The sequence below is a fragment of the Ambystoma mexicanum genome, chromosome 1p, assembly GCF_040938575.1.
Source record: "Ambystoma mexicanum isolate Mex_15411 chromosome 1p, UKY_AmexF1_1, whole genome shotgun sequence".
NCBI classification, from domain to species: domain Eukaryota; kingdom Metazoa; phylum Chordata; class Amphibia; order Caudata; family Ambystomatidae; genus Ambystoma; species Ambystoma mexicanum.
This window is the reverse complement of record NC_090921.1, coordinates 898,086,415-898,099,217: the sequence shown is the minus strand read 5'-3', so window position 1 is coordinate 898,099,217 and position 12,803 is coordinate 898,086,415. Positions and strand designations below refer to the sequence as shown.

General features: G+C 39.7%; 1 protein-coding gene across 1 annotated transcript in view; it reads left to right on the top strand.

Moving 5' to 3' along the window:
* CDH8 (cadherin 8) overlaps window positions 1-12,803 on the top strand; it is a 1,279,274-nt gene that overhangs the window by 44,708 nt on the left and 1,221,763 nt on the right. The window contains exon 2 of the mRNA XM_069652973.1: window positions 7,411-7,878. Coding sequence (XP_069509074.1) covers window positions 7,627-7,878 — 252 coding nt within the window. The 5' untranslated portion in view covers window positions 7,411-7,626. The remainder of the gene's footprint in view (window positions 1-7,410; window positions 7,879-12,803) is intronic.

Sequence of the window (12,803 nt, the reverse complement as noted above, 5' to 3'; positions counted from 1 at the left end):
GACCGTTGCTCTATGGAACAACTCATAGATTTCAGGCATAGAATTAAAACACATCTGTTTTGGTAAAAATCCATCTCCTCTTCTTGGACTCCTAGCATTAGCACTTAGATGTCCCGCAGCCGTATGCACTTTACAAATGCACAAAGAGATAGATAGATAGATAGATAGATAGATAGATAGATAGATAGATAGATAGATAGATAGATAGATAGATAGATAGAAAGATAGATAGATTTATAAATATATAGATGGATAGATGCATTGATAAACAAATCTATAACACCTAACAAGTAAAACAAAAATAATCAGAATGTGATATTCTTGTAACTCAATTGTATATTCAATGTTCTTAAGTTTCAAAGTGGCAAAATACATGCAGATGAAATAACTTGCTCTATAATACAATTAATAGTTTAGCATAAAAGAAAAAGTAGGTTGAGATAAAATATATTCTTTTGCACAAAACTTTGAAATTGTGAGACACACAGCGACACTCCAATTTCACAATAGTAATTGATTGACAACTAAACTAGAATATTGAAACAAATATTTAAATGATAGAGGAATACTGGGTAGAAATAAAGGACAACCTATTTCCAGTTGATCTGCAAATAATAATTCAGTATTACTATATTAAGAACATTTACATACTTTTGAAAAACTCCAACTAATATTTGCTCTGTAGCTTGATGTGTTTCTTAGATAAGGTTTATGTTTCAGATTTGTTTGCTTTCTTTGGCTCATCAGTACACTTGCCATCTGTTAAATTGAGAAACGGCTCAGAATGTCTTAAGGGAGGCTTTTGAATGATTTGCACACATTGCTATGTAAATGGCTGGCTGGATAGCCAGATATCTGCACCTGTGCGAAGGTATAGGATAACAAATATATCCACAAAAATAGGAAAAACTAAAAATGAAGAGATAACATGATTCTTAAAATAAGTAAAATGTTGAAAGCAAAATGAATGAAGCATTTTAAACAACAGAACTCAACTTTAAAATTATAATAAATGTTTGAAAAAGTGATGTGAATATTTTTGATATTTCTAATGTCTTTATTTTAATGTACTTCACTTTTATTGTTTAGATTAGATTAATCCTTGGTTTCCTTTTTTTTAGCAAGCTGCGTTCCATACACAAGTTCGGCAGACAGGATTACTTTAAATGTAGCGTTTGAAGTGTTTGAAAAGGGAATAGTGATTGGGGATAAGACTTGATCATTGTGTGTGTTATGTGTATGTTAATGTTAAGGCATGTTAATCTATCCGTTTAATGAATAACACATCATTCCTCATGAAAAACAATTTAAAACATTGAAAATAGAAGAAACGTCAATCTCGTTTTGATATAATTCAGAGATTGCAACATCATCCTTTTTAGGGATTGAGGTATGGGAGACGTGACAAAGGTATTTCCTTGCAATCTAAGGGGGTAATCAAATAGATCTTTCGACCAGAGTTTCTCCCTGACATTTTCAAATAAGAATGCAATGTAGTCCCTCTTGAATGTGATAACATGTGCCCCATTGTGTTGAATATTTAGAGCATTTTCTTAAGTACTAGACACAGCAAATAACCAATGTAAAGCGACCAACACACTTGTTTTACTAGTATCATTACTATTATAAATCATTATCCTATTGCTCTGTATCCCTTATTTTAGCTGGGACTGAGTCAGTGTCCCCTTTTATGGGAGGTTGATGACAGGCATGTCAGCAGCCCAGTTTTTGAAAGAAAATGTATGCACATTGGGCCCTATTCATGGAACATTTGCGCCCGGTTCAAAGTGAATTTCCACTGCTGAAAAGTGACTTTGCACTGCCGACACAAACCCATATTCATGCAACCATGCAAAGTGTATTTTTGCCATGCAAAGTCTTTGCACTGCAAAAATACACTTTGCACAGTTCCATGAATCAGAGGGTGTGTCGGCAGTGCAAAGTCACTTTTCAGCAGTGCAAATTCATTTGAACCGGGCAAATATTCCATGAATCGGGCCCTATGTATTCCACATATCATTTGTGAAAAGTAGTCAAATGTTACTTGGGATAAGCTAAAAGACACGTTAGAGTGGAAACCAGGGAAAATATTCATCCAATTTTAAGAAAACAAACACTAAAATAAACCTAATTGTAATTGGCCATTAGACAAAACAACATTTGTACCATGTGAATAGTGCATAAATACCATTGAATAAGATTCTGAGAACATATTGAATATTACAACAATTAACCAATTCATACTTTATCAAATAACATGGGTCAAGACACAGTCAATCATATACTTTATGTTACTGGTGTCTACTATTTAAGCAACTGAGCAGCATGTGCAGTTATGGGAACCTGACTTTGACAAATCAGGTGGATGCGACAGAATTACTTTTGCTGTGCTGGAGCATAAGTTGAGCAGTGGCTAAACCGCTGAATGAGCTCCAACACTTCTACAAATAAACAGTTTTCCCAACCTTTGCCATTTGCGATAACATGGGCCGAGGGACGGTATTGCTAGAAATAGATTACGGAAAGGACATTATTGCATCAATGCAAAACTCAGCATTTATTTGAAAAAGGTGGTGTTGCTCATTGGTCGGAGGTATGGCTAAAGAGGTCCATACAAATGTATTGGCATATATCACAAGTTGAGACCCAATGGCCCTCTACTTTGGATTAAACCTTCCCTCAGTTCTTAAGTATCTCTATATTAAGAATTCATACATTAACTACATATTAGTATTGCATTTAATTAGGATCAAATAAAAGATATTTCATAAAATCAAAGTGAATTTGACCAGTTTCAAATGTAGATATACACAGATAAAATCAGAAAAATCAATTCCTCATTTATAAAATGTCCAGTCACACTTTTCAAAAGAATGGGTATTGCGATCTTTTCAAATCAAAATTAATATATAGACTCCAAAAACAGTTTTTCATGCGCAACTTGTACACTCAAGTATGCCAATTTTCAAGACACCAGATATTGAAATGCTTTCAATTCAAAACCATTTTCCAATGCATTTTGGACATCTAGTGTCCTTCTTCAAGAGATCCCATACACTGTCTTCCTAAAAGGTAATTAAACAAAGCTATTATTTTCTTTTCTCAAATAATATTCCATCATCAACAAACCAAAGAGCAACATAAAAACGGTCCAAGATAAATGTAATGTCCAATCAATGGTCTAAAAACAAACTTTAATTGAACACTCCGTTGTAAAAATAAGCATACAACTCTATAAAAGCCACCCCTATAAGAGAAAACACAATATGCACTTGATAGAACGATTCTGGGTAATGAAAAAGGGGTGAAAAGGCAGTACACACCCAAAATAAATTTAAAAGGAAATGTATTTCAGTGGATAAGGTTGCATAAGGGAAATAGCCAGTCTATAGGACCCAAAAGGTGTGCCAGGCGGATATTGTCAGTTCAGAGAACATTATTCCAATGTTCATTGCTCAACTGCATTGAACTAGAGTTCAAGCAGTTGTGTCAGCAGGTCGAATTGGTTCTGAAGGCTTTGAGTCACATTGATGCAGGCATCAAGTCAGGTGGAGCTTGTGCTCTGAGCAGTTCTGAAGCAGCTTCAGGCAGTGCAGATCAAAGGGATCCCCCAGGGCGGATTGATTATTGGCTGTTTTTTTTAGATGAGTACCGCTGGTTAAGGTCAATGTGTGTTGCCATAATCCAGCTGTTCGCTTAAAGTTGCAATTTTAAATCCTGGTTGCGCGATACTGTTACTGATGCAGACATTCAGAGTTCAGTGCACAGTACGCTGGGGCTCGATCCAGGCAGTTGATAATACTCTACTGGAATGTTACAGCCCCAAGCTTATTCAATAATTTGAGTGCAGTCAAAGGTAACGCAGGAGGTTCCTGTTGTCTTGGAGGCATTGAAGGGATCTTGGATATTGCTTGAGGCAGTTTGATGGTGCAAACAGGGATGCCAAATCACCTGGCTCTTACGAAGCTATGAAACCCTAGTGGAGGGACTCAAGGACAGGGTCGTCCTTACCTGGGTTCTGCTCTCCCAGCCAATGGACATTTGTGCAGAGTGGTAGGTTGTGGTCCTCAGCAATAGTCATCTCCAATGTGCACTGAGGGTGGATATGGCTTGCCTCTGCCTTGGAATCATCCTTCTTCACCTCAATGGCTGAGGGATTTGGAAAAGTCATAATTCCAAAAGAAATCCAAATTAATTCTTCCTTAAGTCTTGAAGTCCAAAAGTGAATCAAAGAAGGAGTGGGAGACCTACACTTCTATAGCAACCAACAACTGATTAGACTAATACAAGCCTGCTTGAAGGGGTTGGATCCCTGTTTCTGAGACAAGTGTTCTTTGTATGCTTGCATCATACCCAAGGTGCTTTGTGCTAATGAAAGTGGAAGGGACAGGAAGGAACGTTTGGAACAGAGACAAACAAGATGGTGCACTCCAACTATCCTAGGCTCCCACTGTCTACACTAATACCAACCTCGTCCCTTATCCAAAGCCTCAAATACCCTTTTGGTATGCAGCACACTCATGTGAGTCTAGTACTTTTGTGAAAGATGTGCCCTTTGATTCCTGTTTCGCAGCACAGCTCCTACTGAGTGGCTGCCTTGCTGGAGAGAGGTGTTCACTGATCTCAGAAAGGATCAAAGGGGAGGCAGCTCCCACTGGCTCCTGTCCTCCTTGGTGCAGTAAGCCAGCCAGTCTAGCAAGAATACACACAAACTGTTCATGGCTGGGGTGAGTTCACAGGGCTGATACTAGTATGCTACAAATTTGTTGTGGCCTTTATGAGAGATACAAACCACAATACCTTAAACTCAGGTATGACTTGCATGTAAAGCTTGTAACTGCCATTAGGATAGTAACTCTCAGAGTTATGTGGTTTGAGAACAGAGGTTCACATCTTATATTCAGCCCCTGCACTGAAGTGATGTTGCTGTGACTACAGTTGTCAACAGGACCCCTGTGAAGCCTGAACCGGCTCTGTGCCACTAGAAAGCAGACACTGCAGAGCTTCATACTGATGCTGCAAGGCATGTTAATAAAAACAATTTAAAACATAAGGCTTCCACCCCCTTGCCAAATGGCATTCCTTTACATCTCCCAGTCAAACAAAAAGTTTGAGACTCACCCATCATGTAGCATGATCGGCTCATGCTACTAGCGAAAATAGTGACCAAATCAAATGTTCCTATACATCACACAATAGGATAGTTGCCAGTGTTTTTGTGTGGTGTAGATAGTGATGAGCGTGGGAGACATACGCTTGGGACATTTTTTGTTGCTTTGTGTACATTTTTTTCATAATACACACCACCAGAAGCCAGGACACATGCACACTTGAAATCCGGCTCTGCCAAATGGAAAGGACCAGAAAACAAGCCTTCTCTGCCTACGGCCAAAGACGATGGAATCTCCTATCCATTAGCATCAGACTCGCCCCCACACTCCTATGATTCAGAAAACAACTCAAGACCCCCCTCTTCAAAGAGTCACTCCTCTTCAACACCTAGGTCATCACTTCGCCCCCCCATGCCACTTAACACGCTAGACACCATCCACCCCTCTCCCTCACCACCCTGTACAGCTGTACTCCTCCTCTGTGCCCCTGTGTATCCCCCCCTACTGTATATGTGTTTTGGTGTTACCTCTGAAAAGCGCTGCATTATGTATCTGTACTGCTGTCTACCTCTGTAAAGCGCTCCATTGTTTCTTGAAGCTAGGTCCACGCTCAATAAATACCATAATAATCATTTTTAAAAAGCCTGTTTTTCACCACCATGAATCCTTTTGGGAGGTGCCAACATGGGGACCTGATGATTCTACATTCAACTGAATGGATAGTAGTACAATGAATATCTTTCGACTGTGTCTTATTTACTATTTACCATTTTTTCATCCGTTTGGAACACAAGGCCCTATATTATTGAAACTTGCTGGTTGTGTTTGAAATGCTACCACTTTGCTAAAATGAGAAATGGCATGTCAAAGATGCTATGCAATGTACGTCGAAGTCACGGAATGTGTGCACAATGTCAAGTCTGTAGGGGACGTGGGTCTGCAATGTTAGATTCTGGAAGAGCTCCGCCCATCACCTTCCTGAGCTTTTAGCGCTTGCCTGACCTCTGACAACATTTCATGAGGTCAGCATGAGGTCAGCATCTCTGCAAAAGCAGACCATCTTAATGCAAGAAGCTCCTGTCACATGTCCAGACACGGCAGCAGTCCAACGACGGTGTTGCTGCAAAAGCGATAACAAGCACACACAAATATGTGACAGCTTTATGTAGCAAATCTATCAGAACTTGGCCTTCTTTAGTTTCCCTTGTCTTTTCTATCCTTTCATTTTACTCGAATACTCTCGCTGTAAAGCATCCCTGTTGTTCATAGCTAGCGACCTTAAACTGCACAGGCATTATATAATTATATTGACCATAATCCCAATGTCTGTCTGGTCCAGAACCGACATTCTCCACCTTTATCAACTCACATCTCTTATGTATTTGCCTATTTATCTAGGCATTCAGTAATGTTCCTGTGCACAGGCCACTATCAGCAGGCAGCCCTTACTTGTTTCTCCTTTTTGTCCGCAGGCAGCCCTTTTTAGAGTCTGCTATCTCCAGTATTACAGTTGTTCGCCGCCCATTTGCCTCCCATTTGGTGGATTAATGTCTTGGTGTGTCATCTATTGTAGATCATGACCGTTCCCTGTATATTGAGGTTTATGTTATGTTACATTCTAGCAGTTTTGTAATTAGTGGAGTCTGAGGATTGTGATGTTCTTTGCTGGCACACAAAAAAGCACACGGTGTGAAATCTGGTCCCTCATGAATTGTTCAAAGCCCAAAGAAAATAATTGGTTTGTTTGTGGAAGTTGGTGATTTGTAATTGTTTCGTGCGTTTGTTAGTGCTTCTGTGTACCTCTCCTGCTAATAACAACCTCTAAGCTTTACCTCACGTCGTAATGGATGAGCACAGTAATTCCCAGATGTGTTCAACGGTTTAGGACACCGTTTTTTTTTTTTTTTTTGCTGATTATTTTTATCTTTGGGAATAGTAACGCTTATCTGCAATACACATATTGAGTGATCGCTGAATGTATTGAAATAGACAATGTTGAGCAGTGGCTGTGTAACGCAGCATGTCCGTTCTTGATGGGCGAGGATGCAGAGGAAATTGCAATAGGTATGGCTTTATATAAAACCTATTTGATGCAACGTGTGATCATTATGTTTTAATGGCCAAACCCTTCAGTGCAGGTTTATGTATCTGCTGCAGTACTGTTTAGGTCATTTCTTGGGAAATAGGTCGATGAAATAAACAGCATAAGCACCTACCACTTGCTCATGCAATAAGGTGGCATTGTTATGTGTAAAGAATCATGTAGTGAATGCTAACAGTTGTTTTATTTCTTTTGCAGGCGTGTTCCGTGCCTGAAAACCCCAGTGGATACTTGATTTATCATCTAAACAATTTTCTATTTTTTTAAAAAAATATCTGTGTTGCTGTAAAAGCTTGGAGGAGCAGTAAGTAAGTGTCCCCTGCTTCATCATGATAAATTGGATGGCTGCGGTCTGGAGGCGAGCTGAGTAATCAGTCCCTGTTGTCCGTGATTTGTTTAACTTGCGCGACACCGATGGCCGAGCGACGTGGAGAGATGCTCACGGATATGTGGACTCCATTCGTGATTCTGTGGATTGCCGCACTCCCCCATGTTTCCATGGCTCCCAGGGACCAGCCACAGGTTCTCTCCACTGAATCCAGCTTGGAGCTCAATGGACCCAGCGAGAACCAGCCTATCCTGAACCGCTCAAAGAGAGGCTGGGTTTGGAATCAAATGTTCGTACTAGAAGAATTCTATGGTCCAGAATCAATACTGGTTGGCAGGGTAAGTTCATAATCCTTTATTTAATGTTTTGAATGTAATCTATTTTTAACGTTTCTATTTCCTTTGACTAGTGAGGTATGGGAAAGAAAACACAAGGCCGCTCTGTGCTTAAGGCGTGCAGCTGTGATGTTCAGTGGATCACGCCTTCCCTGTATGGGTAGAAGACCTAGCATGCAATCCCTTGATAGTCCTAACCAGAAATATGTTTACAGCCCTCTAGACTTTGGGCTGCAGACAATCTGTTCAAACTGGTGTTGTGAAAATGTTATCATATCCATTTCTTGAAAACTGTTACAGGAACAGATGCACCTTTTTCTCAGTGTCAGAGTCAAGCTTGCCAAGACTTTCTCATCTCCAAGGAAAGCTCTCTATTTCCAAAGCTCTTCCCCTAAGCTGTCATCATGTGTGTGCTTACTCTGGCAGCTCTACGCGGGCTGTACTTGCTCATAACGGATGATTCCATTTGCTTCTTTGTAATTTGAAAGGCATCCAGTATTCCAATACATCTCAATGCAAAGACATGTCACACATCCCGCGTGGTGTTTATGCTAGCAGACAAGGAAAAAAGTGAAGGAAAGGAACAATTCAAGCTAAGTGCACTATCCATGCAGTGCTTGGCAACAACAAATATATATATTATTCCCATTGTTGCTTGTTTACCCAAGCTATGATTGTATACTGAACACACTACGAATATACTGTGTTATCACATTAAAATATGAAGAGCAGGTGGGCTCAATAGGCAGATATTGTGCACCAGGCTTCTGAAAACGAAAGAAAACATGTATATTGATATTCATGATGTATGGTTGGCTTAAGGCGGTGGCAGATAAGGAGGTAATGATTGGATGTAGTAGCTCAGGGCATTTGAATGCCGGTGTTCTGGAAAAAGGTTGATATAAAATGAGGTGTGCAATAATATTAGTAATACTACTAGTAATACTACTACTACTGCTGATGATAATAATAATAATAATAATAATAGTTATTATTATTATTATTATTATTATTATTATTTTAATAATACCAATATTAATAATAATAATAATAATAATAATAATAATAATAATAATAATAATAATAAAATTTTATTATTATTACTATTTATAGAACACAATATTCACAACAAAGTTTAACTCTTGGCGTTAAACTATGTGCCAATAAGTGTTATGCGAGAGAACATTTGTCCAATTAGATTTTTAGACTGTGAGTGCTCAGGCATCATGCATCTAGGCAAACATGAATCTTTTATAAATAGTATTCTGGTCATGTCTGTGTTTTTTGGTAATTGACAACAAACTAAAATGTTCAACAAAAATTCACACAACAAACAGGTGAAAGTCATTAAAGAACTGTCGACCAAAATTAACCCTGCTCAAGCCTTCGTACATATGAGTCAATGAAAGTGTATTTTTTGGAGATGGGTAGAGAGAGGCTGTCATTTATCACTAATCACAAAACAAATTGCAAGAAGCTGAATGAATGAATACAGAGACAAAATGAAAACAAGAGGTAAGAATTGAAAACTGACAAAGACATTGTAATTGCAAAATTCATAAGTTAGCTTCTGCTTACTAATTAATGGTATTGTTTGGTTCAATGTATTTGTCACACATGGTGATTTTCTATTAACAATCGCAATGTCTCTGTCTCACCTCTCACTGAGAAGTTGTGTCAAGCCGAAGAGACTTGTTCTAGGCGATTTTAGTTAAATTCCCTCCTTTTTCCACTTTGAACATGTGACACGATCTTCTAAAATTGAGGAATACATTTTGACATTGTCTGCTTGTGATGGAAGAAGTGTGCGGCCGGTGCAGTAGATCTCAGAGTAGAGGAGAGGTTGAAGTGACAGGTGGTCACACTGGCATAGGCCTAGTTTGAGCACAAATTCAACGGGCTTGAATTATTATACCAATATTAATCTCAGGGTTCAACTAGGCCCAGCTGGTAGATTAAATCCAAAGTAAGGTATTATACAAACTCGTTCACTTTAAAGCCAGCAAATAGGGGGATGGGAGAGTTTTGTGGTGTTTAGTTACAGGAGGCAATGTCAACAGGTGTGTAACGATCCGACTACTATGGGACTGCATGATGACTATTCAAACAACTAACCACCATCCAGCGAGGTGGGGCCTTTCTTCATTGCATATTTATCATGATCAGTATTGCATGTAGTGCTCCATATGTTTTATCTTTCATCCACCCTGATGACCCTGAAGGGCGTGATTGTTATGATGATCTAGTGGAATATGATGATAGAAGAGGAGAGTGCACACGTGCTACCCCGTTTTATAAGCTGGTGTGTCCTTGTGCATTCCTTGATGAGCCATATTGTCTTGTAAAGTGAATGGAGAAACATCTGTTTCCTTCCTTTTAAGCTAGCCTTCTGCTCTAATGTCTTCTGACTCTGTGATCTTCGCATAAATGCTGCCCATACAGTTTTGCATCCTTCAATGTGCGCATTGCAAGAAATGCTTACATTTTGAGGATCCTCAATGATTGCACTGCAAAACCAATCAGCAATTCCTCAGACATCAACACATTAATTGAATGAGTTTCCTCTGATAATCAGTTGGTATGTCCTGAACAGATTTTTGGCGAGGATTATACAATGCCAGGTGTCTTCATGGTTTTCAAGAATGTATTTGGTGGGAGCAGACAGACACCTAATTCCTGCAACACATTGTTACAACCTTAGAAGTGCTGAGTGCATTCCAGGTTGGAAGCAAGACCTCTGCAGCGGATTCCTGTGGTCAAACTCCATTACTGAGGATAAGTGAGAACACAATTGTTGAGTAATTGGAGTAATTGGACTGCTAATCTGGCTATTCTCTGTATTGTCCATTCGTGTTGCCCTTTTCTGTTGAATGTTGATGCTTGAAGCCAAAAATGGCACTAAAGTAAGTGCTTCCGCTTTACCGAGCATTTCAAAGGATGCAAGTGCCCAAGCATGTGTGCTTTGCTGTGCTTTGTCAGATACCTGGAGACTCGGGCCATGGCCGGTGATGGCATGACCTTCTGTGGTGGGTGTTTCATGTATTGCCTCCGACCATTGGAGTCTACTGGCTCTCCAGCCTGACTGGTGTAGAGACAGGTAGCAGCGTGAGGAGAGTGTGGGGTGATCTTCTGAAACATAGACACCCAACTTGAAATCAATGAGCGTGACTCAGACTGCAGGACACAAGGAGCATTTAATGGGTTTTAAAAAGGCCGGCATTCGTACACATAGATTATCTGCAGGTTGTCCATGAACCACTCCCTTGAGCACAACTTTAGAAGTTGTTCTATATTTGTTTCTATGACGGTGATAGCCTCTGGGGTCCTCCAACTAGAATGGATCAAGGAAGTTAGATTCACATCATGACAATTGTTGCCCAGGGAATCAGATACATATGTGTTGGTTCTGTATATGTTACTTGATGTTGCTGTGGATATTCATCGAATGGAAAGTCAAGTCAAGTATGCAACTTTGTGTTGCTTTGTGGGGGAACAATGGAATATACCTCACTAATGACTATCATATTGAATGTTCCTGCTGGTAAGGATGGCCTACTAAGAAGCAAGTAACTATGAGGTATTTCCATATTACAGACAATTTCTATACATGTTTTAGATGTATGTCTAATTGTATTTCCATACTACACACACATTCTAAGAAGGTGTTGCACACATGTACCACAATGTCACTGCATGCTGCCAGGTCAAATCCTGGGTATCTGGTGTGGTGTGGGTTTGTGCCTTCACTTCTACTATGGACCTAATTATCTGTCTTGTGTTGGTTACTGTGCTGGACCCACCATTCAATTGTATTTTATTCCAAATGTGGTCTCTTGTGCATGTTGCAGATTTAAATTTTCTGGTTTTGAGGTTTGATTTTTCTCTTCTTGTTGAGGGCATGCTGTCTTGGTGCTTACACAACACTTTGCATCATTGTGTTTAGTTGATTGGTTGTGTCTGTTCTTTTGTTGGCATGTTTATATTCCTGCACACTGTTTTTCTTCCTCTTCTTGTTTGTGGATCAAGTGTTGTAATTGATCTGTTGTGACTGTAGTTCAGCAGGTGTTTTTGGTGTGTGCAGGCACTTACAGAGTGCTGAATAGTTACGTTGTCTCTGTCAGTTTTGCCTGCATTCAATTGCGCATGATCTTTCCCAATAGTTTTCAGCTGTTTTTGATTGAGTGCTGTTTGGTTGCCATGTAGGCACAATTGGATACACATGTGTGGATGGGTGTGTTCCTTTTGTCCAGTGCTGGACTACCACATGATCAGTCACACTTTCTTTTCAGTCTGCTGGGGATATGTTTTAAATGGGCATGTGTGGCATGCATTGCTCCTAGCTACCTGCTGCATTGAAGTTAATGTAGCACCAGGTAGAGAGGTGTGTGCAGGGTTCCCAATTGGATTCTGGGTGGATGCTAATGTAACATGAGGTTCATACGTGTTGTCATGGTGCCCTGATTCCATTTTTGGGAAGGCATGTGACATTTACAGATGCATGGCTGTGGGACAAATTCCCCTTGATTATATTTGAGGCAGTCTGATTCCATGCATTTAATTAGGAACAGCATTTGTTTACCTTTGATTATTGAGTCCATGCTACAACTCTGTTTTGTGTTCTTTGTTCCACCATCTACTTGTGGTCCAGTTGATACTGCTGTTCCACGTTATGAAGTTATATGGGTATTATATGGAAGAGCGTACTGTAGAGTGGTCATGTTTCCATCTGTTCTGTTATTTTCACTTTCCATGTCCTCCTAATTTGCATTATGTGTTTGTAATGTGTTTAGTGCTAATGCGTGCGTGCTTCTGGAGAGATGTATGTTTTGGATATCTGCAATGTGCTGCTGAGAGGAATGCTGAGTGAATTATCCAGGGGAGTGTTTTAAGTGTGTCAGTTGGGAGATGGCTGACTGAGGAATGACATG